Consider the following 27,129-nt stretch of genomic DNA (forward strand, 5'->3'; position numbering starts at 1 on the left):
GACAACGGAGCGCGACGTTGCAACCTTGTAAAATCGACATTTACGTTCGCGAACACGGTGGCTGTAATTCATGGAGAAACTTCAATAAACTTTATTTCCGGTTGTATGCAATCGCTTGGATGTAAAAAAGGAAACGCGATCGAACGAACGATGCTTTCCCTTTAATCTTAGCGAAACAACCGAGCAGCAATTACAATGATTTAGCTTACATCGAGTACGTTCGAAGGTATGTACAATTTTCCTTCTGTTTCTTCACGATTGAATTTCATACGAAGCGAGGGAGACGTTTCCCGGGAGACGCCGTGCCGGGTCACCTGCGACATAAAAGCGATACAATCAACGTTTGACAGAGATAAATACAGGGAAGGTAAGTGGATGCGAATAAGTTGAGAGGAAGGTCGAATCCTAGCGGAGCCAGAAACTCGCGTTTACAACGATTATGCAATCGACGGAATTTTCCTTCGTTCGCGATTGAAATCGCTTCTAGGGCATCGCAGACGACGAAGGGAAACATCGCCTGCCTCTATGTATCAAACATTACGCTCGCGCGACATATTTTAAGTCAGGCCAGTTCCCGGATCTTTAAGTTTCTCCTCCTGGCTCCTCGTTGCTATTCCTCGTCAGAATTTCCGACCAGGTAAAATAAAACTTATAAACTAACCGAGAGATTACTCGACAACGAGCTTATCGATGCAAACAGGGACAGGAACAATAATCCGGGATCAATTCCACCGCGTGTCCTTCCGTCGATTGCAACTCCGAAGCCGAAGCGGATGCCTCCAGCCAAGAGAAACTCACGTGCCTCGCCGTCTTCGGTATGCCGTCGTGTTGCTGAAAAAAATAAGGAAGCGATCTGTATACACAGGATATAGGAAGCGTCACGAACGTGGGATTAAAGCGTTCGGCGTTTGCACGCGGATTGCGAGAGGAAATCGGCGCCTACGATTAACGGGGCTGACACAACTTCCTGACGCCGGAAGCCGGTTAATGCCGAGGCTGACACGCGGTAATGGTGTCGGTGTTAACCAACTTTAATTCCGTTATCGACGCCCTGCTTCCCTCTGTTCGATCGATTTAAAACACCTCCATTAACGCCACCCTCGAAAACCCTCCTCTCCTTTTCTCTCTTACTCATTTGCTCGATAACGACTAGTATAAAACGTTTTGAAATATTTTGTTGGATAGTCCTTTAAAATTATCGTCGTGTCTTGACTCTACGTACTTGAACAGCAGACGAGGAGATCTCGTTGCAAGGATGAACCACGTACATAGCCATGGATCGTTCCTCGTCTTTCAGCACTTTAGCTCCGAGACTGATTATCGATGAAGGAAAATAAAATCGATAAAGTTTTAAGGGACGCTGGACTGATTCGCGACCCGTTTTAACGACGGTTTCTAAAAGATATAAGCGAGTTGTCTTCTTTAAATCCGCCTCGAGGGAGGAGCTCGTGTTCCATTTTCTTGCTACGTTACACGTCGCAACCCCTTTCGTTCCTTTTCCCTCGAGTGTTACTTACGACTGGACTATCCCGCTTCTTTCGATATTCCCGTACCACCCACGAGTAATTGAGAAACGTCGCTACTCGAGTTGAATTAGATATCCGGTTGATCGAAGCGCGAGTCTCTTCGGTTTAGGATTAAAAGGATACGTTTTCAGTAATCTGCGAGCGTCCTTTCTCTTCCTTTTCTTGAAATTCTGCGACAAACTAACTGGAACACCTTTCAAAATGGTCTTGGATTTCTGAAAATGATTCATTTTTGCATTATCCTACGTATTTTTATTTAAACAAGAACATTGATATTTCAAATAGAACAGAAGTTACCAGTTCGTGGTTCGTGAGACCACGTATCGGTTTCGCGTCCGATGGCAAACCTTTCTCCGGTTTCCGACCTTCGATCCAATTCAACGGAGTTCCAGTCGCCGAATATTCTATGTACTATAAAAAGAATAAATTTATCAGAAGCAGAGTTAATATAATTGTGCGCTGGAAGGGAAGAAAAACGACGCGATCGTACATCCTTGTCTATGAACGCATAGAACTCTGCGCGTTCCTCGTCCTCTTCAAAAGAAATGTTCTTTTCCTCTTCACCGATCGGTTCTTTCTTTATTCTTTTACTAGAATTTGATTTTACACTTCCAGGAATGTTTTCTGTCTCTTTACTCGATGAAGGAATAGGGGACATTTCTAGATCGTTATTTCGTTTCGGAAACGTTAACTCCAATTTCAACTTGTTATCAGTTTCCGGCGTATCCCTAGAAAAATAACAAGCATTTTCATTTTTCTTTTTCTATTCGAATGTTAACGTGCTACGAAAAAAACGTACTTAATATCCGAAGACAAAAGAAGGCTATAGTCTATCGAATGGGAACTGGTTTCGAAAAGATGTCGCAACTCCTTCAACGTGGTAGCGCTGGACCAATCTTTATCGCGACGAATATTAGTAACCCTTGGAAACCTTATGCTAATACCGTCCGCAGTATGGACCCCTTGATTTGTAAACTCTGCTCCGGTGATTTCCCACACCGGTTGCTTCTTAGGGTCTCTTGCAACAAAGTCTGGTACCATTTGTTTGTTAGCTCGCAGCCAGGTGGGTACTTTATTCGGATCTTTGCCTATTTTGATCATGTCCAATTCGTCCTGTAGCATAGTTAAAGTCGCGTCATCGTGTCCTGTGTGTACCTGAAGAAAAACAACGTTCAGGTGTAAGCATAAGCTGATTGCTTTATCATTTGAAAATGCAAGAATCTTTACTTTGGTCACTGTCACCCAGTTACCCCGTTCCTCGTCGTAGCAACCCATTAGGAAAACGGACATCATGCCACCTATGAACAGAAAATGGTATTAGCGTAAGCAAATTCAAAAGACACCTTTCTAAGCATTCGCTTCCTTTTGGTTAACTTTAAATAAAGAGAAATTATGCACACCTCTGTTTCCTGTACCATACCACGCACCAAGCACAACAAGATCTGCGGTATCGGCCATTGCGCCATCAAACAAGTAGTCCTTTTTTACCTTCAGCCAGTGCCTCTTGCCCGGCTCGTATTTACTCTGTAATAGTTGTTGAATATAAAATGAAAATGCAATGGTAAGGCAGCATTTGTCACGAGGAACCGAGGCGTTGCGATACTTACGGTGATGTCCTTCAAGACCAATCCTTCTAGGCCCATTTTAAACACTTTGGCGATCATTTTCGCCAAGTCTTGAGGATGCTAAAATAGTATAAGTACATAATTAGACAGTGTTTTAAGATTAGAACACATTTCCATGCTTACATGAACCTCCTGGACCTCGGAAAGCATAATTCTGTTAGGTATCTCGGTCATTCTCTCTTTTAAAATTCTTCTTCGCTCCATCATAGTTCTGTAAAGAATAAAGAATGATAAAATCCATTCAACAATTTATTAATAAACGAAAGGAATAGCCTACTTGTGCAACAAAACATCGCCGTTGTAATAAATACAATCGAACACGAACAGGCAAACGGTGGCGTCTTTGAACTCGGCTTTCTGGAAAGTAAAATAGTTGAAAATGAAACTGAATATAAGGAATTTATGAGACATCGTACTAACTTTATGAATCCCTAAACTACCAAACGGAAGCGGCTGTCCAGTCTTCGTGTCGATCATCAACACCTCCGAGTCCAGGATCAGATCATCGCCGTCTGGAAAAGCTTTTGGAATATAATCCTTGAAGAGATTCACCTGAAATGTAGAAAAAGTTATACAAAACCGAAGTGATGGTAACACAGTTTACCATGGATCATGAAACGTTATACCATCTAGCTGCAGCTCACCGGTAGATGCTGCTAGTGGTATTAGGCGTGCCTTCTTTTAACATCAAATGAAACAAGATGAGATGATAATTATTTTGCAATAACAGTGATCTCTCTTACTAATGCGCCAATTAAAACTGCCAGACATGTATGTATAACTATCACAATGTTCTTCGCAACTTGTTACCTTGTGAGCAAGCACAGGTTTCAGAGACCTGCTGAAGTATCGAAACTCGTTGCCCTTTTTGTGCACCTGAACTCGTTCTCCATCGTATTTCACTTCGGACAGCATCCCGTTCGAGCATTTCTTCATCGCCATTTCCACGGATTTGCAAGCTTCAGCCTGTTCGGTTTGAAGACAGAACGTACAAACGTTTCTACGATACCGACCAACGATACTAAACTCAATAGAAAACTCACCAGCATCGGTAAAACCGGAGTCATCAAGGAAAGAGTAACTTTATTCCCTTTGGAAGATTCAGGAGACACGAAGGACGCTTTTCCATGTTTCGTGGAGCCGAAAGAATCAGAAGTAAATCGCTCGACGACGCTATACAAGTCCCTGGATACTTGGAAGGCTTCGTAGGCGCGTTCATGAATCGCTGACAAGCTGAATTTAAGGAAATATATGTACTCGAGTTAAAATCTGGAAATTCACGAAGTGGCTTACATGTGCTTCGGGCCAGCATTTATCCTCAGATCGTGTTTGATCAGTCTGATGATCATCTTCAAGTCGTTCGCGGTGCACCTAAAAATTGATGAAACAATTTTGAAGAGAGAAGATAAGGGAAACATTTAGAGAAAGAAACGAACAAAAGCGGGTTACCTTGAAACGATCGACCTAAAGTGATTAATCTGCTCCTCCTCTCTGGTCAGAAACGACAGCTTCTCCAGAAACCCATCCACCTAAACAAATGAGGACACTTGGATAACAATGATCGTCTGAGACAATTAAAACCCTTAGTAAGACTGAAGAATTTTTAATCGTCTAAGTTGCCCCTTTATTTATACCAGCATCATTAGCACCAGAGAAGAATTGAAGAAAATATTCCTGAAGAAAATAAGAAGTCTCTTTTTCCCTCGAGAAAAACATTCTGTTTTTGCAGCGCGGCAAATTGTAAAAATAATGCCAGTGCGAGATCTCTTTATACCCTAAGAATTAATCAGTTTGATTACCAGAAGATCCAGATACATATCCTCGCGTCTTAAACATCGTACCTTTACGAGGAATTAATATCCCCGAGTCGGTCTTTACCTCTTGGATCGTGAGCGAGTTTTTCCAAGCTGGTTGAACGGCGACGCTTTTCTCGAAGAAAATTCGAACAGTTTCGGCGACGTCGCCCTGCTCCAGGTGTTCCAACATATCATCCTCGTCCTGGAGCAAGATACGAGCGAACAGTTTCACCAGCTGCTTGCTCTGCAGGTTGTACACTCTTTTCGCCACCCCGGGTAGCAGCATTCTGCACCAGAGTTTCGCGTCGCTCTTGAAACCATCTACGAAAGAAGATAGAATTCTGAGTTGCAAGGAAGAGAAAAGAAAAATGGTTGTTTCGGAATGAGAGTTTTAATTGGCGGATCAATCGGTGAAAGGAAAGGAATGCGGTTCGAAGGGTCGTCGCGACGGCGAAATCGAACGTCGTCCGATAGAATATCCGCGATCAGCGGCCGGTTATCGTGAGCAGTTATCGTCTCGTAACTTTCCACTCTGGTGCGTTGCATTTCAATGCGACGAGACGCTTTTCGTCGTTCGGTCACTTCGTTTCGTTCCCTTTTTCCCTTCGAACCGCGCCGCGCCGCGCCGCGTCTCGTCGCGTCTCCACGATTTCCATTCGACGGATTAACCCGACTAGAGCGAAGCGGATGCGGATCTAGTCTGAATTAACAAGATCGAATAAATGTAACGGAGTTCTGGGGCCATTCCGACGGCGACCTGCTTAGCATCGGCCAGGACTAGACGGACGATCGGTAAAATTGCCAGCAAATAAACAACGGGCTGGTTATCGCTCGGTCGACTTAACTTGTCGCAATACATATTTACTTCCGCCGTCGAGTTTATCGGTTTTGCGGGTGTACCTTGCCTCTTTCCACGCGCTCGCTCGGCACGATCCGAAAAATACTTGGCAAATCTTTTGTTCATTTTTTGCCGGCAACTGAAAGATTAGCCGAGGGGAAACGGGCACGCTTCTCGGTGAATCAGCAAAAAATTATGAACGAGATACAAGGATGAGTGCAATGAACGAGAATCGAGTTATGTAAAAGACGCGAGAAAGATTCGTACTTTACGGAGATTTCTCTCGATAAGGGTAGATAAGATTTTCTTCTCCTTCAAAGATTAAGCGATTCGAGCCCGTCGGATAAGCCGAGCGTACATATTAAATTAGAAACGAGCAAGATTTATCGCGTTTTCTTAACGTCGCATAGCGCGCCAGTCTAGAAATAATTTCGAAAAACATCGCGATTAAATTTAAGCTTCTCTAGGAAAAATAGAGACAATATTGATATTATGTAAAAATAATTTAGAAAGAAAATGGTACTTCCTCTGTCTCATAATAATAGTAGCAGTTGATGAATTTAATTTGTCCCATAATAATAGTAGCAAAAGAAAATAAATATAGAACCCAAAAAACTAGATTAAATTAAACAATAAATTAAAAATATTACACCTAATTTTTATTTTGAGTGTTCAGATTGTTTCTGGATTTTTCAATAATTTCGTTACTGCATTTTAAACTTGTAGGTAGGATCCCTTAGCTGTGAAGCTTCGCTTTCTCTTTTTTTCATCTTACTTTTACAATGGGTTGATATTCAGAGATAAAACACCGGATGAAATTAAAAAAATAGTTATGATTCATAATAATTAGGTTAACCAAAAAATTGAAAGTTGTGCCAAAACAAATGGCAGATGTCATAAAACATTGCAGCAGCATATGTCAATAATTCCCGTTTAAATATTCACTTGCTATTATTATTATGGGACAGAGGGAGTATAATGTTTACTTATTATATATTATAAAATTTAGTGTACAACTGATAAGTACGAATAACAAAGCAGTAGATATTAATTGAAATTTTCGCGCCCAAACGTTCGCGCCCACGTGACTGGGCCAGACTCCTATAAGGCCCCATTTAGCGCATTCTCATTCGCCCCCGTGGACGATGACGCGGTAGGGCGGGACCGTGTACGCGTGCGTTCAAATTAAACGCTCCACTTTCAATTAGCACAAGTAGAATTGCAAAGATTATTAATCAATTGCGCGTTTCACCGAATCTGGAGTGTATAATTTCCGATAAGCAAAAATTACAATGTAACTCCCGGCGAACGATCAAAACTCTCTCTCGTCGCGAATTTCGTAAGCGAAACGTGCCGATTGAATTTTGTAGCGATTCTCTTGTCACTGAAATTAATTAGAGAGATCCAACGCGACACCGACCGAGTCCCTGACCCCTGCTCCCTTCGCTCTTATCACCGAAAATAAGTGGCTTATAAAAATACGAAATTATCGGAGTGTCTACATTGCGCTGGTCGTTGGTGTACGTGAGCAACGATGCATACTACCTTGTCGGAGATGTAAGAGGATTCTGTCGCGTAACGATTTATCTCCTCGACGACTGTACGTCTCACCTACACCGTCCGAGTGTCGTCCGTTCGCTGGAGGACGATCGCGAAGCAAGCGTATCGCTCGCGATTTCATCGAACAGCAAGCGTCGATTGGCCGAGTGGGGCACACACCTCTTCGGAGGTGTCGGGAGGTTATCGCGGAGGCTCGTGCTTCGACGAGGATAATCGCTTTATCTTCTTTATCCTTCGCGGCACGTACGTACTTACGTTTTCTTTCGGGTTTCTTTTTCGCACGGGCAACTTGTTGCGTCTCTTGGGAGTGGGAACAAAAAAGCTGGTAGGTGTTGCTTGCGATGGAAACTTTGTCAAAATTGAGAATTTTCAAGTAGGAGAATCGCTGTTAAGCTCGCTCGCCGAGTATGGGCAACAATCTTTCACCGTGGGAGATTAAGAAAGTGAAAGCGAGACAAAAGCTTTTCCTTTTTTTTTCTTTTATTTGCTTTGTTTCGTGAGTGGGAGAAAACCGTTCCCAGGGGCAAGATCGCTGGCTCCTTTACCGACGATACATGAGCAGTCCTAAGCGGTGTTACCGAAGGGAAGTTGAGGACAAATTTTTAAAATAATCCCCAAAATATGAAAACTATTACTGGAGTAAAAGGAGAGCACAGGAGGACGAGAGGAGAGCCACCCCTCAAGAGAGATGGAAGAATAGAGGTCGTTGAGGACCAAAAGCAGACAGAAGAAATCGAAAAAATTTAAAAGGTGGAGAAAGGGGCATTGGGACCCAGACGTTGCATATATCCAGCCGAGGTGTCGTTTCTGGGCATTTAAACGTTGCATATATCCAGCCAAGGTGTCGATTCTGGGCATTTAATGTTGCATATATCCAGCCAATCTTTCGTTGCATATATCCAGCTTTTACTGTACAGGGCAGAAGCCAAATAATGTAGCTATACTAGATAACAGGGAAAGAGGAAGCGCTCAAGGCGAACAGGAAGTGAAAAGACAGAGTCATAGGGTGGGAAAAGGATACGCAGAGCGAAAAGGCACATTTTCCTCTGACGTAATAAATTGAACTAGAGGATTTGAATGCTCATTGGCAGAGTAGTTGGACGTAGTCCTTAATTAAGGGTATTTTTGCAATGTCATGAAGTGAGGCTGTGGGAAATCGTTGAGGTTTGTTCAGAATAGTTTTCAAAATTTTCTGAATAGTAGTTTTGCAATATTTGGGACAGTTTGGCCACCAAATTTGAGAACCGTAGTTCAAGACCGAGCGAATGCACATTTTGTAGATGCTGAGGCTCAAGGCAAAAGCTCTTCTCCCTATCCCTTTTAACTAACCCTCGGATGGCGGACCATGGAGAGAGCCACAATTCTAATTTCATTCCGTACTTCGTACGCTACTATCGTTTTCGAAATTTCACGCCGCTGTTCAAGGGTTAAAATGCGAAGAACCGCAATGGGTATAGGATAGGGAGATACGCGTATAGATTACTCGCGCCGCCGCTTAGAGGCATCCTATTTGGAGCGCAAAGAGTTGATGCTCTTTTCCGGGACAGAATGACTCATCGATGCATGACTGGCTGTTATGCGTGAAAACAAACGTGTTAGCACTTTCTAGAAGCGATGTTAGATTCTGCATAATCGACCTGTATCGTTTCACACTTTGTTGAAACGTTGCATCAGGTCGATTAACAAATCGAGCTAGTCCACCACGATTTCGCTGGGAAAGCTTCTGACGGGAGGCTCGGATAGTTCTGTACTGACAATCACGTCCGACTTTGATCTCTCGTTCCACTTGCACAGTAGAAACGGCCGTGGCTAGCCACGGAGCACCGCGGCGCTCTATCGAAAAATTTCTTTATTTCGCTCGGCTAACGCTTTGGAATCGCGCGAATTAACCCCTTCTAAGATTAGAAATTTCAACTGGGGCAACTGAATCAAGGAAGCTTATCCTATTTCTTATCTCGACGCGGAAAGAAAAAAAAAATAAAGTGCAAACGTATTTCTCTTTATCTAACGATAACGCGAGAGATTAACGGTAGATGATCGCATCTCGAGAGGAAGAGGAAAATCGGTAGCGAGATTTCGGTAGGCGGTGCGAAGGCGTTCTAGGATGAAAGTCTGTCGCAAGCGATCGGCAAGTCGACTTGACGTTCGATAACACTGGCGGAGACGGGATTTGACCTCTCGCACACGCGTGTTACACCGAAAAGCACCGTCACGTTCGTCGCCGTCCCCTCCGAATATGCGGAGAAGGAGAACGTTTCGCGATAACGCTTCCACCAGATACGACGGAATCTCTCGTTAGACGAAAAAAAACCTGCGGCCAATTGAATCTCTTTTTGCTCTGTTTCCGGCCAACCGTGCCGTACTCTTGTTTCGCGACAACGCGGACAGATAACGAACGCGTCGCGTTCGCCTAGTTCCATGCTTTTGCAACGATCTCGTGTCGAACGAACTCGGCATGAACGAACGAGCCATCGAACGAAGGCAGGCTGTTGGCAAAAATGGAGGTGACTTCATACGCGGTAATTAATGATCGATCGAGCGAAGGAAACGCGGGAACGATAGGAGAGAGGTCACCGATGATACCGCGACTCGTACAAAGTGTAATTTCCGCGGACGTACGATAACGCGGATTCGCTTCAATGAGATTTTCCACGGCTCGCCATGGAAAACAGAGGAGGGGGGGACAGAGAGGGGCAGAGACGAAACAAAAATGCACAATCGGTCGAGCAAATTTCCATACACATAGATTGAAACGCAACGAAGCTCCGAATTTGCGAGAAATTTCTGAAACACGGTGATCGTTTCAAGGATCAACGATTCTCGTTACAACGTAGTCGTTTTCAGTGGAATTAATTCTGAACACTTTTAAATTTTTACTTAAATTTCGCATTTATTCAAATTATTTAATATATAATCATTTATATTTTATATTCTAATCGTTGCTTTCTAATCTCAGGGCCTCGCTTATATAAAAAAAATCAGTAAAATGATCATTTACAGTCATACTTTTAATATACAATAAAAATTACAATTTCAATGCATCAAGAGAGGTAGAAAAAAATTAATATTTCGTTGGATATCCTTTCATACTGTGATTAGCTATTTCAAAAACAAAAATAACATCACATTTTAGATTTTTTTAAATAAAAATTTTTAAAACATTCACAAACCAAATCGTGTGACAATATTAAGTATCAATTGAAAAATTTCGGTATCAATTTAGCATAACAGAATATACATTTTCTGCATAAATATGAAATATTTTTATTCAAAGTGTCTAGAATTAATTCCACCAGTGTAGATCATTCATTCTGATTTGCCATGCGTTTCTATCGTCTATTACGATAGCCTCAAGGAAATAGAAAGGTAAACGATCCTTCTCTTGAATTACCTGGTTCACTGGAGAACATCCAACGCAAACTTTTTCCTTCCACCAATTGAAATAACTCGTAAGCGCGACCGAATGAATCGCTATTGCCTCTTCAATGTTATTTTTCTGCGCGGAATTATAAGCGGGAATTAATCGTCGCTTTAGATTCAATTAGGAAAACGTGAAACGACGGCCACCGGTGTCAACGTCTCAATCTTTCACGATTAAATTCGATTGAGCGGGACAGTGGACGAGTTGATAGCAAGCTAATCGCAAACCTTCTATGATGCTTAAAAAAAAAAGAAAGAAAAAAATTGTAAATATCTTCTTGGATACGAAGTTATGAAAGCGGGCATGTTTCGATGCAAACTTACATCACTAGATGGTCAAGAATTCATTTTTCTCTCTTTTTTGGCTGATTTTTCAAGGATATCAAGATCATCGATTTATTTTTAAACGGATCGATATATTTCTGTTAGCTTATTAAAAAAGAAAAAGCAAATTCAATGACGTAAGTACGTTGACCTTAGGATGATCTTGAAGTAAAAATAAGTATGTTTCGGGAGGGAAATTAGAGGTGTTAGAGTTGCATGTTACAAACTCTGTACACGGATCAGACTTCTCCAAGAAAAATACCAATGTCCCTAGTTCTTATTCACCTTTCTTCTCCGTAAGCCTCTTCCTCTTCTAACACACATATTATTTTTGTACTTTTATATCCTTATATAGAAACGATAACGCGCTATCTTGTCCGACTCGATAAACATTAGGTACAAATGTACTTACTTCGCGAAGCAAAAATCGTCGATTGTTTTACAGATCTGGTTAATCAGTCGGGCACGCTTTCTCCGTTAATCGATCGCGATAACGAGCGACCGCCGAGATATCTGGCGCATTCGTCTCGCGATTTGTTCGAATTCGCGCGAGCATTCGTACGATCCGCGCACACTGTTTCCTCGGAAAATTCATTTTTCTCCCGAGATAACGCGCGAAAATCGACGCTTCCTCTTTAATCTACGCTCGCATCACCGTTCGAAATAGACAGGCCGAGATTTTGACGCGCAAATCGGTAATCTTCATCGCGCGATACACGCTTCGTAGATCGTCCGCGTTGTTAAAGGGTTAGACCACTCTAGAGCAAGAAAAAATAGGCATATTTTGGGAATTTAAAAAAAAAAATGATAGAATCAATCCAAAGCCTGTAAGCATGCCTTTATTTTGCAACTAATAAACTTTAAAAATTAATTTTTGTATAGTGATTCAAGTGAAAATATGGGCTATGCAGCATTTCTTCGATGACGTCTCTTTTTTCTGGGGCTAAACGGCCGGACCAGCAGCTCTTGCAATTTTTAACTTAGGATTTTGCAAAAATGGCGAATTTTTAAAGAGGAAATGTAAAATTTCAAGAAAAAATCGCCAGAAAATTATTTATAAGAAAAAAATTTAGAGAATTAGAAAACTAGAAAATTAAAGAATTTAGTTTTGAATATACTGTTAAATTTTCAAATCGATTGGTGATGATCTGTTTGATTTATGAGTCCGACCAGTTTGAAAAATGCGGTTTCGAGAAAACTGCGGCAGAATTCGAAATTCGAGTACTTAGAGATTTTTCCTACCCACAATCTTTTGCCATATCATTTTTAAAACATTGAGGCACCTTTTAAGCAAAAGAAAAAATTTCTACTTTTTCAAAATTCTAGAGTGCCCTATCCCCTTAACAAAGAAAGCCAATTCGATCGTCGAACTATTTTCGCAGCTAGTTCGATCGGGTAGCGGTATCGGTATCTGGCAGTGTCATCGAAATATGAGGCGACATTTCGACGAGACGTATCGTAGAAGGTGACATCGAGACGGAGGGGTCAAAATCGTTCCGTCCCGCCGTCGGCTTCGAGAGTTTGGCAAGCCGCAGGGTTGCGTAACCGCAGGCCCTCGATCTCCGAGCACAGTTCTTCCCTCGTTTCTCCATCGTTTTCTCACTACCCTTAACCGAGACCAAGTTACGTCATTGTAGCAGGTCAGCGGCGCCTACACCCGATTCGCGTACACGCTTGTCTCAATGAAATTACTCGTAATTACTAAACAATATTTGTGAAACCGTTATCAAGTGTCTCATAGATAACACGTAAGCTAGCTATCGCGTAAATACGCTTAGTTTCGGCTACTAGCGGTCTTCTGATAATATTTTCAGCCTCCGCAAGAATTTATCCCAGTTTTTTCTCCATTCCGTTCGAAAGATAAATTTTTCATTCGATTTAAATCCAAGGAAACTGGCGTTTCTTATCTAAGACACAGGGGTAGGGGAGGAGAACACCCTCGGATGAAAAGAGAACAGATGCACGGTTTCTCGAGGCTCGAGTCGTTATCTTTTGTTTTCGTAAGAAAATATAAAAAATGATTACTCCTCTGACGACGTTTCGTTAATATTCGAAAGAAGAAAAAGAAAAGGGGGATGGATAAAATGGGCAGGTGGGAGGAGCGTGTTAGAGAGACAAGAGGGATAGAGAGGAAGCTAAGGAGGCAAGGAGCTGGTGGTGGTGGTGGCGAATTAAAAGAGGGAGGAGGCGAGTGAATCGCGATTAAGTTGTAACATCTATTGAGAAGGGGTAGGTGAGAGAGGAGAGAGGAAGGAGGAAGAGGTAAAGAATGGACGAGTCAAGTCTGGAGCCAAGCTGGCTGCACGAGAAGGGGCTCGACATCGCGTTTACAAACGGCCACTCTTTGGTGGGGACGCGGTTAAGCTTATAAGGCGGCAGAACACAGTTGCCGGGACCAATAGTTGCAAAACGTTGATTGTGTCGCGTGCAACAAAAATACTTCTGTCCGCGATCAGTTTCGCAACAAATCAGCTACGTCTCGAAACGAGCCGAACCGAACTGACGGATATTAATCTTCCGGGATCGACGTTCCTGATCTTAGGGCTAGTGATTCGAATACGGTGGTGAACAATCGCATTGTAACGTTCGCGTTACAACCACGAAAGGAACCTGTTGATTCTTCGCCCGTTTCACGGACCATCACCTTCGATATCTCCAAGGAAGAAGAATTCAGGACAAAGAGCGCGGTTTATCCATCACAGTGAGTATCTTTAACAATCGAAGAGAAACTAACCGCGTGGTGCATCATCTCGCCTAGGTGAACAAAGTCCGTCAGGAAGATTCTAGATCCGAGGAGGGAGGGTTCGTTGCGTTATAAAGTTTCAATCGAGTCGCGCGTTTCGGCGAACCACCCTTAGGTTCGATCAGGGTGGTCGATCATTCGAAAGTTTATTTTTTTTCGCGAAGCATCGACAGAGTTACCATTCCGCGCGATCGTTGGGTTGAATTCTTTCCTTCGTGCGAGAGCAACGAAGGGTGCTACTCGTTAGGTCGAGAGATAGCGAAAAAGAGGGGGTTGTTCGCGAGACGATCGCAGGCTCGTTCGGAAGCGGAAAGTTTCACGTCGATAGACGACGCGGAGAACACTGGGTCAAGTGTATATGACGCGGCAAAGGAATCAACGAACCGCAATTTGTGTCGTGTCAAGAAGTTAACTGCTCGCCGCGTGGTTTCTGCAAAAACAATATCGCGCCGCGAATTAAACGCCCGCTAGAGATGATCGGGAGTCTTCCTCTGGGATCTCCAGCGAAAAAAGAATCGCATCGCGGAAAGCGTTGAAATTTGAACGGAAACCGTGGGGTGGTCGAACGGTGCGAAAGCGAGATCGGGTTTCGTCGTTGTCCCCCAGCCAGATAACCCCGTAAAAATCTTCCACTTACGAGCAGAGTCAGTCAGCCAGCGGTGGGAATCTGCACGGTCGATTGATTAATGGTCTCCTTGTATCCGATTCCGGTATCGTATTTGTTCGACCTCGACGAAAAGACGGGCAACGAGACGGTCGCGACGATCGCGAGCAGCAAGAATGGAAAAAGAAAGCGCGACGGGCGGAAGGGAGGTCGAGGGTGAGGGGAGGAAGGATAAAGAGGAGAATGGAAGAAAATAATTGAGAGGAAAGGACGGGGAAGAGGGGAAGAAAGAGAAAGAGAGAGAAAAGGGGAGGGTGGGGAGAGGAGACAAGTATGTTTACGCGGAAAGCGTAACCGATATCCCATTGATAGAATTGTTCGTACGCTTCTGTGTACGTTCTTTCTCTTGTAAATATGGCTTCTTCCCTTTCACGATACGCTATTCACCAGCGGCTTTCCGATAAGGGTTGAAAAAGAAGTATCCCCTCCGCGAACGAAATTTTCGACCAGCCGCTCGACGGAATCGACGCGGATGAACGCGAGCGAGATTCATTTGAGACAGGGGTCGGCAATTGTTTCACCTCGAGGGCTACTTTGTGGCAGCACTTTTTAAAATGATTGCATTCATTAGTTAATTTTGCTAAATTGTACCATAAATATCAGTGTATTGACGTGGCCATTCTAGTCGGTCGCGTGCAGGAAGCAAATCTCGGTTCAAGGCAGATTTTTCTAACTGTCTTGACGGGCCACAAAAAAACTCTTAGCTGAACGTAGCTTCCTTCGAATCGCTCATGATTCTTTGTCGAGAATCAAAAAGCGAAAGTATTCGACAATGAAACTCTCCCGAACGCGTGAACGGGCACAGCTGAGTGGAATGAATTCCACAGCGTCACGGAATGAATTTTGGGGAGGATCGTTGTAAAAGAGAACACAGCGATGACAAATCGACCACTTTAGACTCGTCGAATCGAAAAGAATAAAACTCCGATGCCTCAGGCTCCGTTGAAAGTATCTCATGCGACGTGCGAGTTAACGACAGCTCTACGAATGCTCTGAACTCACCCCCGTCGGAACCTTTGGTCAACATCTTCCTGACGATAGCTGTCTTTTCGGTGTACGCGTCGACTTTGGCCAAGTGGTCGCAGACGCGTTGGAACTCGTGAAACGCGTCGTCCTTGCTCGAACCTCGCGACTCTTCCTTAGCCTTCGTCGAGCAGTTCGATTCCTGATCGACGGAGGAACTCGTCGGTCCCTCGCCCTTCGACTGCTTCGATTTTTTCTTAGGGGACGATGAATCGACCACTTTGCGTTTTTTCGAGCAAGTCGACTCGTTCGCCGCTGCTTTCGTCTTGGACGGACCTGAAAGAGAAACGAAAACCGCGTTTCGAATTCGGGAAATCGAGAGGAAAGCGATCGATCCTAGGATGAACGATTGACTCGATTCTGAAACCCTTAATCGCGACTCGGCTGCTAGTAATCTTTCGCGACTGCAACGCTAATCTTCGTAAGGAGAAACATTTAACGCTCGATGCAACGTAAATCATCGAACGACCGATCGTTCTAATAGGCGATAATGCTCGAAAGATGATTTATGGGATACAATTTGTATATCCCCGATCTAATTGAACGGCAATTAAAACGGCTCGTCTGTCGCGTTATCGCGACAGAGATGAACGCCACTGAAGCTATTCGAATTTCTTTATCACTCTGTACAGGGCTGGTCAGAAAAGATGTACACCGTTGGCGAGTAGAAATCGATAAGCCTTTTACCTGTTTCGCGATCTGACCGTTCGTTATCGAGATACGTTAGGTGAAGAAGGGGTGAAAAAAGAGTTAGCTGGTAAAAGCAACGAAAGGAATTTTTCGCTCAACGCTCGAGAGAAACATCGTTCTCCGGCGTCGAGATCACCGCGTGTCGACGCTCTTTCGATTCGATTCGATTCTTACAGGAATTTTCAAACTCTTCGATCTTCTGCAGTATCGCGTCCTTGTCCTCGTCGCATAGATCAGACCAGCCGCTTATGTCCTGCTCGGGATCGTCTATTCTCTTGGTGCTGGCCCTCTGTTTCGCGAACACCTCGAACAGGCAGCTGAGATGATGCCAGGCCTTCATCTTGCCGTCGGCGAACGGGTTAGCCATCAGCTTCGCGATCCTCACCGTGTCCTTGTCGATCGGGCACTTGCACTTCTTGCATTTCGCGCGGCCGGTCTTTGCGCGCTCCACCGCGAACGGCTTCTCATCTTCCTTCTCCCCGTCCGACATTGCCTGAAAAATCAGCCGGATAAATGTTTGACAATGCCAGGTATACGAGAAGGAATTCGAAACCCAAGAGAAACTAACGTTTCGTCGTTTTCTTACAAATTGCAGGGCTTCCGTTTAAATCGCGCGAAACAACTCGAGCCGCGGCTACGAAATCTCTTTCCTTAGCTTTTATACTTCTCGTTGTTCGAATAAAAACTGTCCAAAGACTCTAGGAACCGTCGTGACCCGAAGCGATGCGGTGATTTCAGGAGTAGAGGTGCGCTTCACGCGACAAGTAGTATAGGTCGAGGATATGTCCGGCGTATCCTTTAAAATTACACCGTTTTGTTTCTTTTCGGAAATATAATTATTCTTCGGACGTTTCAAACTCATTTGAAATAGTTACAAATGGTATTCGTAATGATAGGTACACTCGCGATCGAATCGTAGGCTTTAATTTCAATTCAAATTTTCGCGCGCGAACATTTTATATGAGGCCCCTTTCACCGGATCGTCAGTCGCCCCCAGGCTGCCGATGGGGAAGGGTGCAAACCCGGGACGCGAGAATTTTCCCTGGGGAAGCCTGATTCGATCGCGAGAGTGCGTATTCCAATGTAAGACGTCTATTGGCTGGTTGCATCGGCGATGCGTCGAAAACGAGGAACTCGAACCGATATCAATCCCGTATTATTCCACTTGTGCAACGAGAACATTCTCATAGAAGATAATTCTCGAACTGCGCCCGGCAATTATCGTAATCGCGATTACCGTCGAAATATTGTTTCAGCGAGACCTTCGACTCCGCGTTGCGTCATCCTTTCGAAGCTTCGATTTTCGCTATTCGTCTTTCAACGTTTCTCGCTCGCCTCTATTCCGTTGGATCGATTCGATATCGCGAAAGAGAAGTTTTCGAAAGTCTAAAAGAAACCGAAAGAGTATCGATTGCAGCCCCAGTGGAAAAAGGCAAAAATTCGATGCCTCGGCTCCGCCATTTTGCCGGGCGTGCGATTTACCGAGAGATAGGAAAAAACGAGAATCGCGCTGATAAGAGGAAGCCGTTAATTGAGCGAGCCCGATAAGCGGCGAGGGGCTGTTATTGTCAATTAACACGCCGATTGGTTGGCATCGATGCCGTCGTATTGAAACAGCGACAAATAGTAGCGGGTGACCGTGGATATCAATTTCCAACCGTTCACTCGCGTGTCTTTCAATGAATCCCGACGCGTTCCACGCTATTCTTTTTACAAAACATTTCCTCGTCATCGTAAATAGAAGGAAAGACAATTAGTCGAGTTTTAAACGAAAGAATTTCATGTATTGGAGCAATCATTTGTAAAGAAAGAGACGTCAAATTAGAGAAAATAAGAAGAATATGAAGTATAAGATTGTGGCTCTCTCCATGGTCCGCCATCCGTCCGTCTGACTATTGTCGTTCCTATTCTACTTGCGCGTACGAATCTCGAAAAGAGGCCCACCTGTAGGTCACCATAGGATATTTCCGAACATCCTCCAACGAAATTCGATGAAAATTCAACAAACTGTCCCAGGTTTTCGTTCGCGTTCGATGTAACGAATCACCAGGTCTTCTCGATTTCGTAGGAAAACCGACAATGATCGCGCGCCACTAAGAATGATTCTTCTTCTGAAAGAGAAATCTCGTTATTGTCTGGCTGTTTGAACAGTTCGAAGGGTTTCTAATCGCGCGAAATCCCTTCCATCCCTACCTGGAATCCTTTATTTATCACGACGACGATAAAACCGACGAAGAAAAAGAAGAAGTTCCAAAGAGGCGAGGAAAGAGAGAGAACGGGTAACAACTTCCGATACCATTTAGACCAACTTTTCGCGACGCGTTAAGACATAAGCCTGCTCTTAAAGAACGAACCAACCTGAGCAAACAAACTGGTCGGAGTTAGCTATACTCTCGTGAATTAACCCGGTGCCACGGATTTACGATTCCTGCAACTTTCATCGTGGATACTTGGAACCCAGCGACTAGTTTCTTCCCCTTCCTCTTCTTCTGTCCTCCCGCGAACGATTCGTGGAAACTGACAAATATCGATTGTTTAAACTCCCACGAGGTCACCGGTAATCGGCATCGTTAATTCCCAGCGAAGTTTCCCTTCAATCAAGTTCGAGAACACGAAGGAGCGCGCAATTGTAGAGAGGCGGTAGGTCGATCGCAAATGGCAAATATCTTTTCGTTTTGATTTTCGTCAAAGGGAAGGACGCGGATGAACGCGGTATGCACGTAGGCGTCGTCGGCGGAGGCATCCTCGTGACGAGGTAGGAACCTACAGGTGGTAGGAGGTGCGATGGCGGGCGGCTAGGTGGTGGATCCTGCTCAGAGTATAATAGAGGGTGCAACAGCCCTCTCTGCTCACTCTTCGAGCACTCATCGTCCCGTCGAAAAGTGGCAAACATACATACAACACGCGTGTTTTATCGTCGTTCGAACGAATTCTAAGAAAGTCTAACGCTTTTGTGACCGATCGTTTCGCGGAGGATTCTTCGTCGAGAAGAGAAAGGCTTTCCAAGTCTGACCGAAGGTACGACTCGATTCCTTAAGAAACTACTCTAACACATTTCTACTGTCATCTTTTTCTTACTCATCGACTCTTATCGTTTTTCTCATGTTCGTTGATAGAACGGTTAAATAAATTCGCGGCAGTGAACGTGTGACAGGTGTTCGGAGGATCGAAAGTTTCGGTAACGAAGGGTAGCAGGAATCGAGAAGATATTCGAAGGATCGAAGCGATTGCAATCGGGTCACGCTCGATCTGTTCGAAAGAAAAAAAAAACGGTCCGGATTCGAACAATCGCGAATTAGTTGGCAATTTTCCGTGCGCAAATGGCCGAATACGAAACTGGCCACCGTTCGCTTATTGTTCGCTGAATAAATACCAGTCCGATCCGCGATCTATCGATGCGTGAGACAGGGGAAAATGGTACGGCACGGTCCATTGGAACGATGCCCCTTCCTGATTCTTCGTAATACTCGAAAATCCGTCGAATTATTTTCATATCGAAAATTCGGACGAGTTTAATTAACCGCGAATTACGAAAGCGTATGTATAGAAAAGAAGATTCTTGTACTACGTCGAGGAGTGAAAAACGTTGTCGGGAACGTATTCGCGATTACGGAGGAATGATAAAAAAGAAAAAGATGGACGGACGGAGGCGGGAAAAGAGGGAGGAGCGATAGCGGGAGGATGGTATTCGAAATTACTCGATCGAGTTTTCGTAGGCGAGTCGAATTATGTAAAACGTAATTGCGCGCACCCCTGGCCGATGTTATCTGTCCAAACAAGCAGCTCGGGTCGCCAGATAAATTACCCGGCTGAATGAATTGACGCGTTTCTTGGGTCATCGAGGATCATCCCTTTGCCACGATAAGCGTAACGAACAAGCGGATCTCAGGCGGTGAGAAGAGAAGAGAGAACATTGGGCCGCGGAAAAAGAGGGAACGGATAAGATTAAGAGAGATCGAAAACGAGGATCGAAGTCGAACAACCTTATCAGATGCGTCCCGTTCGTAGACCAATCGTTAGATAATTTTAATCGTTACGCTATTTCTTTCATTCTTTCCTCCTTTTTCCCTCCGTCGAAGCGTGCGAAACGAAATTTCATAAAAAGTTGAAACGGCGGACCGCGAAGAGTGACCTAAATCATAAACGCGACGAGAAAATATTTGCTCGACGGGCATCGCGTCTTCCTAAATCACTATAAAGGACTAATAAACCATAGGTAATAGAATGGAATTCAGCGACAAATGGAAACCTAGCATCCTAAGTTATGCTTTGACTAATTATCGTTCAATTTCGACGCGAACGAACAGGAGTTCGCGTTCCTGTTTTTAATAAAATCATTAAAAGTTATACGTCGATCATCGGTCAGACTCGAGGCTGAGAACGCAACAAGTGGAAAATCAAAGGGCTTTTCGTTTCCTGTTTCCCTTTGCACGTAGATGAAATTAAAAAGAAACAAAACGAATTGCTTTTCTTCGCGTTTCGAGGGAATCGATTGATAAGTTGAGAATCTAATCAACGTAGAAGCGCTAAGTAAAGGAAGACGAAGGTGAAGAGGAAGACTAGGAATTATTGTTTAGGGAATCGAATCTACTTGTTCGAGCAGAAAAATAAATCCGAAAACTATTTCTCCACCTCCTCGAACTTTTCCCGTGGCGCGTGAATTATTTTCGTCAGTGATCCTTGATATTTCAATATTGTTTCGCCGATTCTCGGCCGCACCTGACTCCGAGGAAAAATGATGGATGAGGAACGGACCAAAAAGAGAGCGCTCCCTCTTGAACGATAAACGCAGAGATTCGTGGACCAAACTCCAATTCATCTTATCGTCGAAGATAAGTCACGCGGCGTTTTCTTGCCGCAAAACGGACACGGTATCGAAACTTTTCTCGATTTCGCTGATTTCTCCAAGTTTCACGAGGTTCGACAAGCGATCCCTTAACATAGCTCTATTCACCCCTTCGCCGCGGCAACTCGGTTACTACAGTTTGAGCCTCGATGTTACGCATTCATGACTCTGATATCCACCATGTACCCTGCTAATCAACAACTTTCAAATTGCCAATAACGCTGGCCACGCTGCAATATCTCCCAAGGATCGTCCTCGATCGCATCGCACCCATTTGGAACGGGGAAAGAATTCTCGAAGTTGCTACTTTTCTTTAGAATTCTTTCTTCTAATATTTCGATTCTTTTCAGTGACAAAGAGGATCAAGGGAATGACGGGAAGGTCCAGCGCAAAACGGACGAGCCTGTGTCTGCTGGCACTGTTGTTCTGCCTCTCCGGCGACAATCTCCTGTTGGTCGTTGGAGAGCCAGAACCGATCCCCTCAGAGCTGTTGTATAGCGAAAGCTTAATCAACAACGCCGAGAATCTCGTAAGTATTACGTTCATTTTTCTTTTTTTTTTTTTTCTTTTCATCCTCCGGTTCTCGTATCGAGATGATTCATGAAAGATTCGGGTCGCTCGTTCTTAGATACTGTACAACAGGCTGAAGCAAGTGATCAAGGAACAGAAAGACGTGGAAGAGAGGAAGAAGGAGTTGGACGATATGGAGGTGGTGATCGAAACTGTGCTGGAATCAAGGACGAAACCCAAGACGAGTAACGGCGATTACATCGAGGAACTTCCGACGCCCAACGCGATTATCAGTCCGCGCCCCGCGAAACGTACCTCGATCAGCTGTGAGTATTCAACCTGATTATTTTCGAGTTGCTAGAATTTCGAATACCTTTCTTCTAAGCGATTCGAAACGATTCCCCCTGTTTTTTCACCCTCCGTCCCTGTCGATTATTCCCTCGCCTACGCCGGCACGCGGACAGATTCCGCGAGAAGAGCAGTGATGCTCGCGGAATCGTGGAAAGGGGAAAAGCAACCGCGGATTGCTCGCTCTTCCTTCCCGCGATTACCTACGGAATAGACTCGAGATCCGTACGTGAGCCGGCTTTGTAATCAGCTTCTCGGATGAGAAACTCCGACGAAATCCAAGTTATTCGCAGCGGGAAGTATATTCGCTTCCTTAAGTCCAGGAAACTAGTCCGAACCCTTTCGCCGCAGCAACGTTCGCGATCAAATGTCATAGGATATTTGATATATATATATATATGTATTCTTGATAAAGTAATCTTAAGGATAGTTTGAGATTTCGTGCCTTGCTCCCCCTCCGGGAATTCAAGGATTTCGTCGAACGGAGAAGAAACCGAGAGGACGGCAAACCAATCGATTACGCCAATTGACTTTTGATTCACGTGACGTCAGGGCCGTGTCGATTCTTTCGTTGAAAAACAAGTCGCCGTAATGGATCCCCACCCTGAGATCTAGCCGAGATCGAAGCGGTTTCGATCGATCAATTTCTCTCTCACCGCGACACCCTCTTCCCATCGAACTCTCCTCTTAATTTCTCTCTCTCTCTCTCGAATAATTCTTAATATTTTCTATGATTTTTTCTTGTTTGATCGTTTAGATATGGCCCTGTGCCACTTCAAAATCTGCAACATGGGACGGAAGCGACAGCTACACAATTAAAAATATAAATGAAACGTAATGGTTGGCGGACGACGACCACGTCAAGAGAATGGTCGAGAGCCTCTTGCACGGTGCCGCACCCTTTCTGCCTCGAAAAAACGATGCGAAACCCGCGTGCAAAAGACGTGATACGGGAACGGAGGGCCACCGGGAAGATATTTCTCAGTGGGACGGAATTGGTGCAACGTGTGAACAAAATAAGGACGCGAGATCATTATTTCCAATTGGCCGATAAAAACACACTTTGCAAACAGCCATGGATGTTCGATCAACTCTTACTTGCAAAATGGAAAATCGCTTCGGATGTTTCCGAAGACTTTCTTGGAAACCTTTACGGATTACCTAGGAACCTTCCTTAGGGAGGCATAGAATGAAAATTTCTCAACGACACCGTCTTTTTTGAATATCCTTTTTCGTCCAACAAACTCACGTTGTTGCTCTACCTACACTTATCATTTTCTTTCTATTCTTATTGCTTGTTTGCTCGATCGAGAGACGAGAGGACTGTGACTCCGACTGGCTCGGATCGAGTCCCGATTACCGAAAGAATTATTGATGATGTGGCAAGCAACACGGTGAGGAACGATAATGCACACGCGTTTCGCTCGTTAGTATTCTCTAGTATATACGTAATTTCATACGTTCGAGGACACTACATTCCCACGTTTTAATTTTCTTTATCAAACTTCTTAAGACAACGGCCTAGGGAGATGAATGCCTAGGGCTTTATCTTCGAAGTCTCGACAACGGAAGAGCACTAATTTTAATTAACGATCCTAAACATGCTCTGAAGAAATATATAGAATTTATTTCAAACAATTGCGTTGCAATTTCAAACGCGTTGAAAAAAAAAAAATTGTGGAATTATCTGGGGACGGATAGACGATGAAAAAAATGATCCAAGAATTTAATACGAAAATTATATTACCTCACTCGTTATCAATGTGGTGGGTACACGGATAAGAAGATGATTTAAACGTTTCATTATCTTTTTTCTTTTTTTTTTTTTCTTTCTTTTTTGATACGATTTTTATTGCACTCGTGGTTTTATATCTCTGAACGATTGCACAATTTTTTCTCGTTTCGAAAACACGCAGCGAAAGAAAAAGAGAATCAAAAATATCGATCTTATTTCAGAGTGGTGTCCTCGACCAGCCATCGATTGATAATCGAAATGGCGGATAGGTATTTATTCGTTAGCTTTAAGTGAGAAGGGTGCAAGGACCGAGGCTTCGATATTCTCGAGATTGTCTACAAAAGAAAAATAATAAGAAGAAAACATTGTGCATACCGACGGTAAAAGTTCTATTCGTTGATTACGATCTTCAAATTTCTCTCTCTCTCTCTTTCTCGCTTTCTTTCTGGATCGCATGCATCTCGACGAATTAAACTAACTATATCTTGTCTATTCTAAAATGAACACTGCAGAAAAAGTACAAAAATAAATGAGGATAAGGTTAAAAGAGAAACAGCAAAAAAGAACGTATTCTTTTTTATAGCGAAATAGTTTTCTTCGAAAGAGATATTTCTTTTCTCTTTGATTCGACGTTAATGAAGGAATCTGTGCATCAACGATGACGTGAACGAAATTCAGACAGGGAAAGAGAGGCCGCCTGCACCCTTCGATAAATTATTTATATTTGTTTCGTGAAAAGAAACGTAATCCTTTTTTATTTATTTAACCCCTATCCTAAAGACCGTTACTTTTTATTAACGCAACCCCCCACCCCTCGATTATGAGAACGCATCAACAATTGTATTTTATACACGACTAGACGTCGATTATTTTCTACGGACATATTATTTTCACTATTTATAATTTAAATGTATACTACGTGTATCCACGTGAAATCTTTCATAAATCATATCTCAACAGAAACGATATACTACCCCTCTGTTACTGTGTCACATCTTTAGATACGATATCGCTTTGATTTCGAGTTATATCGAGTCGAATCGAGATGTTGACATTGCAGTATTGTGCAACTTCAAAACACGAAAGACAACAAACGTTGCATCATCGCGTAATTCGTAATGATAATGTAACGAAAACGATAGCAACAATAAAAAGATTGTAATCGTGTATACTGTATACATCTAATTATCTGTTGTTATTATTATTTAGTTGGAAACGATCGCAATCCCTCGAAATAAACTGTACGTGGAAACAAAATGGCTTTTGACTTTGAATATGCATATTTAATATTACAACGGGGGGCGGCTCTCTTTCCTCGATCTACTCATTTGGCAAATTATCCTTGATGAATTATAAAAAACATTGAAACTAATTAAAATAAAGAGACAGTGGACATGATTACAATTATTATGCAATGGTAAATTGAAATTTTAATGTTTTTTTTTATTTGGAGGAATAAACGGAGCGCGCAGAGTGCTGTACAAAGTACACGTGTTCGGTCGTCACGTGAGAAAAATAAACAAAGTAAACGCAAATTACTCTTACGTATCGCGATAAATGTTTCGTAATCGGCTAAATGTAAACATCTAATCGCAATCTTATGTATAGTTAGATCGCAAAGAAACGTATAAAGCATGAAAGTACAATTCAGTCTGTGATTCGTATTATCTTCATAACCTCAAACTACGTGAAACCCGGTAAATTTCAAATTCTTACCAGCAGTTACAGTTCGCTGAAACGTTAGCGGTCTGGGGGGATTCACTTGAAATTTGATAAGCACAAAAACAAGTAAAAACGCTTTCTAAATGACAGAAATGTCATTTTAAGAGCACGCTGAATCACCTATTACAGAAATTTATCGCCCCCTGTACGTTACTTTCACGAATTTTCGACTGAAAGTAACCGACCGATGAACTTGTAGCATTCATTTTTAGTTGGTAATACTGAAGCTTTAATCTGCTATCGATATTTAAGGTGATGCGAGCGTCGAAAACTTTACCGACAGTCCCTAGAGAAATCCCTAGACGCGAGTTTTCAAATTACGTCCTCATTTCTAAACAGAATGTAAAAAAATTTGAGGGACGTGTTCAGGAGGTGCTAAAGAATATTTGTCCGGTCCTTATATTATCCAAATCGTCAAAAACTTATAAAATATTGAAATTGCTGTCTGTCAACGATCAAGAAAATGGCGGATTGGACTCACCTGCATTGATTTATTCGTAATATAAACATTTCTGTGAATCGTATGTCCAAATAGGGACCAGACTGATATTCTTTGGGTCGGATAGAATTAAACGAACACCCAAGGGATGATGTACAAGTCTCCAGGTAGAAGTAATTTGAAAATTACGATTTCGTTGATTGTTCACTCGCGAAAGACGTCAACAAGGTAAAACAGACCAGAAATTTAGTTTCTCGTTCATTCTGTAGGGCGCAGTTCGTTCGTTTGATTAATAAACAATTGTAAAATTAAAAATAATAATTAAATAATTTTTAATAGAATAATTAAACAAAATTTTGCAATATATCCACGCGGAAATGTAAAGAAATAAACAATTTAAATAGATATAACAATAATTTGAATAATAAACAATTGTAAAATATAAAATAATAATTAAACAAATATTAACAAATATCAGATAGAAATAGTTAAATCTGCGGAACCGGTGAAGCGGAACGTCATGCTTGATTGCGCGCGCCGCGCGCCGGTACAAGCGCGACCTGGAGGAAGGTCAAATCTAGTCAGTCTTATCGCGACCGCCGAATGATACGGAACGAGCTGTCAAACATATACCGGTACGGGTTGACACTATGGATATTCGTGCATGGATTTATCAGTGTGTTACCACAAGTGTTTCTATGTGTGCCTATGGTGTTTCCTATAGTGTTTCCCATGTGTTTTGGCATATTTATACGGATTTATTAGTGGGTTTTATGGAGTAGTACCCTTTGTGTTTTGGCATATTTATAGGGATTTATTAGTGGGTTTTATGGATTGGTACCCTATGTGTTTTACTATAATTTTGCAAATATTTTATAGTGTTCTATGGTTTTGATCTTCGAGTGTTTTGGGATGTATTTGCATATGTTTTACCGTGTTTTATGGTGTAGTTATTCCCATGTAGTTTTGCATGCATATTTTTGAATTATCCTATATATTAGCATATTAACTACAACAAATTGAGAGAAAACATATATCGTTCAAGAATCGTGATTTTTATGCTTTCAGATGAGTGCTTTGGCCAGTGGGGATACCGTTTCTTTGACGAACCAACAGACAAGCTATGGGTCAATCTAACAATAAGATGCGTGGCGAGTGCAGTGGTGCAAGTCAACGATCGGTGAGTCGCATGCTTTAAAGTTCCTCCGGTTCCCATCATGTCGTAGGACGAATGGTCCGTAGCGACATGGGAATTGGTTGTAATTTTTATTTTTTGAGCGAGCATAGTGACCCACGAATATCATTGTATCATTTTATACA

The 27,129-nt window shown here is 42.9% G+C and overlaps 2 protein-coding genes across 6 annotated transcripts; one reads left to right on the forward strand and one right to left on the reverse strand.

Annotated features, from left to right (window-relative positions):
* Positions 1-67: 67 nt before the first annotated feature.
* Positions 68-26,053, reverse strand: DNAlig3 (DNA ligase 3). 5 transcript variants are annotated; one of them, XM_034319082.2, is made up of 22 exons: positions 25,365-25,525; positions 18,154-18,320; positions 16,384-16,702; positions 15,499-15,795; positions 5,030-5,268; positions 4,601-4,680; positions 4,445-4,522; positions 4,195-4,384; positions 3,962-4,117; positions 3,572-3,703; positions 3,429-3,508; positions 3,275-3,362; positions 3,134-3,211; positions 2,927-3,050; positions 2,754-2,824; positions 2,326-2,681; positions 2,017-2,254; positions 1,824-1,937; positions 1,650-1,741; positions 1,223-1,313; positions 662-831; positions 68-314 (listed from the first exon to the last, which is right to left on the reverse strand). In XM_034319082.2, the coding sequence occupies exons 3-21, from the start codon at positions 16,697-16,699 to the stop codon at positions 685-687; spliced, it is 2,967 nt and encodes a 988-aa protein (XP_034174973.2). In that variant the 5' UTR covers positions 16,700-16,702; positions 18,154-18,320; positions 25,365-25,525; the 3' UTR covers positions 68-314; positions 662-684. The 5 variants fall into 5 exon arrangements, with proteins under 5 accessions (XP_034174973.2, XP_076547591.1, XP_034174972.2 ...); XM_076691476.1 differs by lacking the exons at positions 18,154-18,320; positions 25,365-25,525 and adding an exon at positions 25,852-26,053; XM_034319081.2 differs by lacking the exon at positions 18,154-18,320.
* Positions 13,325-24,498, forward strand: LOC117601851 (uncharacterized). Its single transcript, XM_034319088.2, has 4 exons — positions 13,325-13,790; positions 21,406-21,584; positions 21,684-21,891; positions 22,671-24,498. Coding segments are annotated over exons 1-4 (450 nt in total). The 5' UTR covers positions 13,325-13,789; the 3' UTR covers positions 22,733-24,498.
* Positions 26,054-27,129: the final 1,076 nt, after the last annotated feature.

The sequence above is a fragment of the Osmia lignaria genome, chromosome 13 (genome assembly GCF_051020975.1).
Source record: "Osmia lignaria lignaria isolate PbOS001 chromosome 13, iyOsmLign1, whole genome shotgun sequence".
NCBI lineage: Eukaryota > Metazoa > Arthropoda > Insecta > Hymenoptera > Megachilidae > Osmia > Osmia lignaria.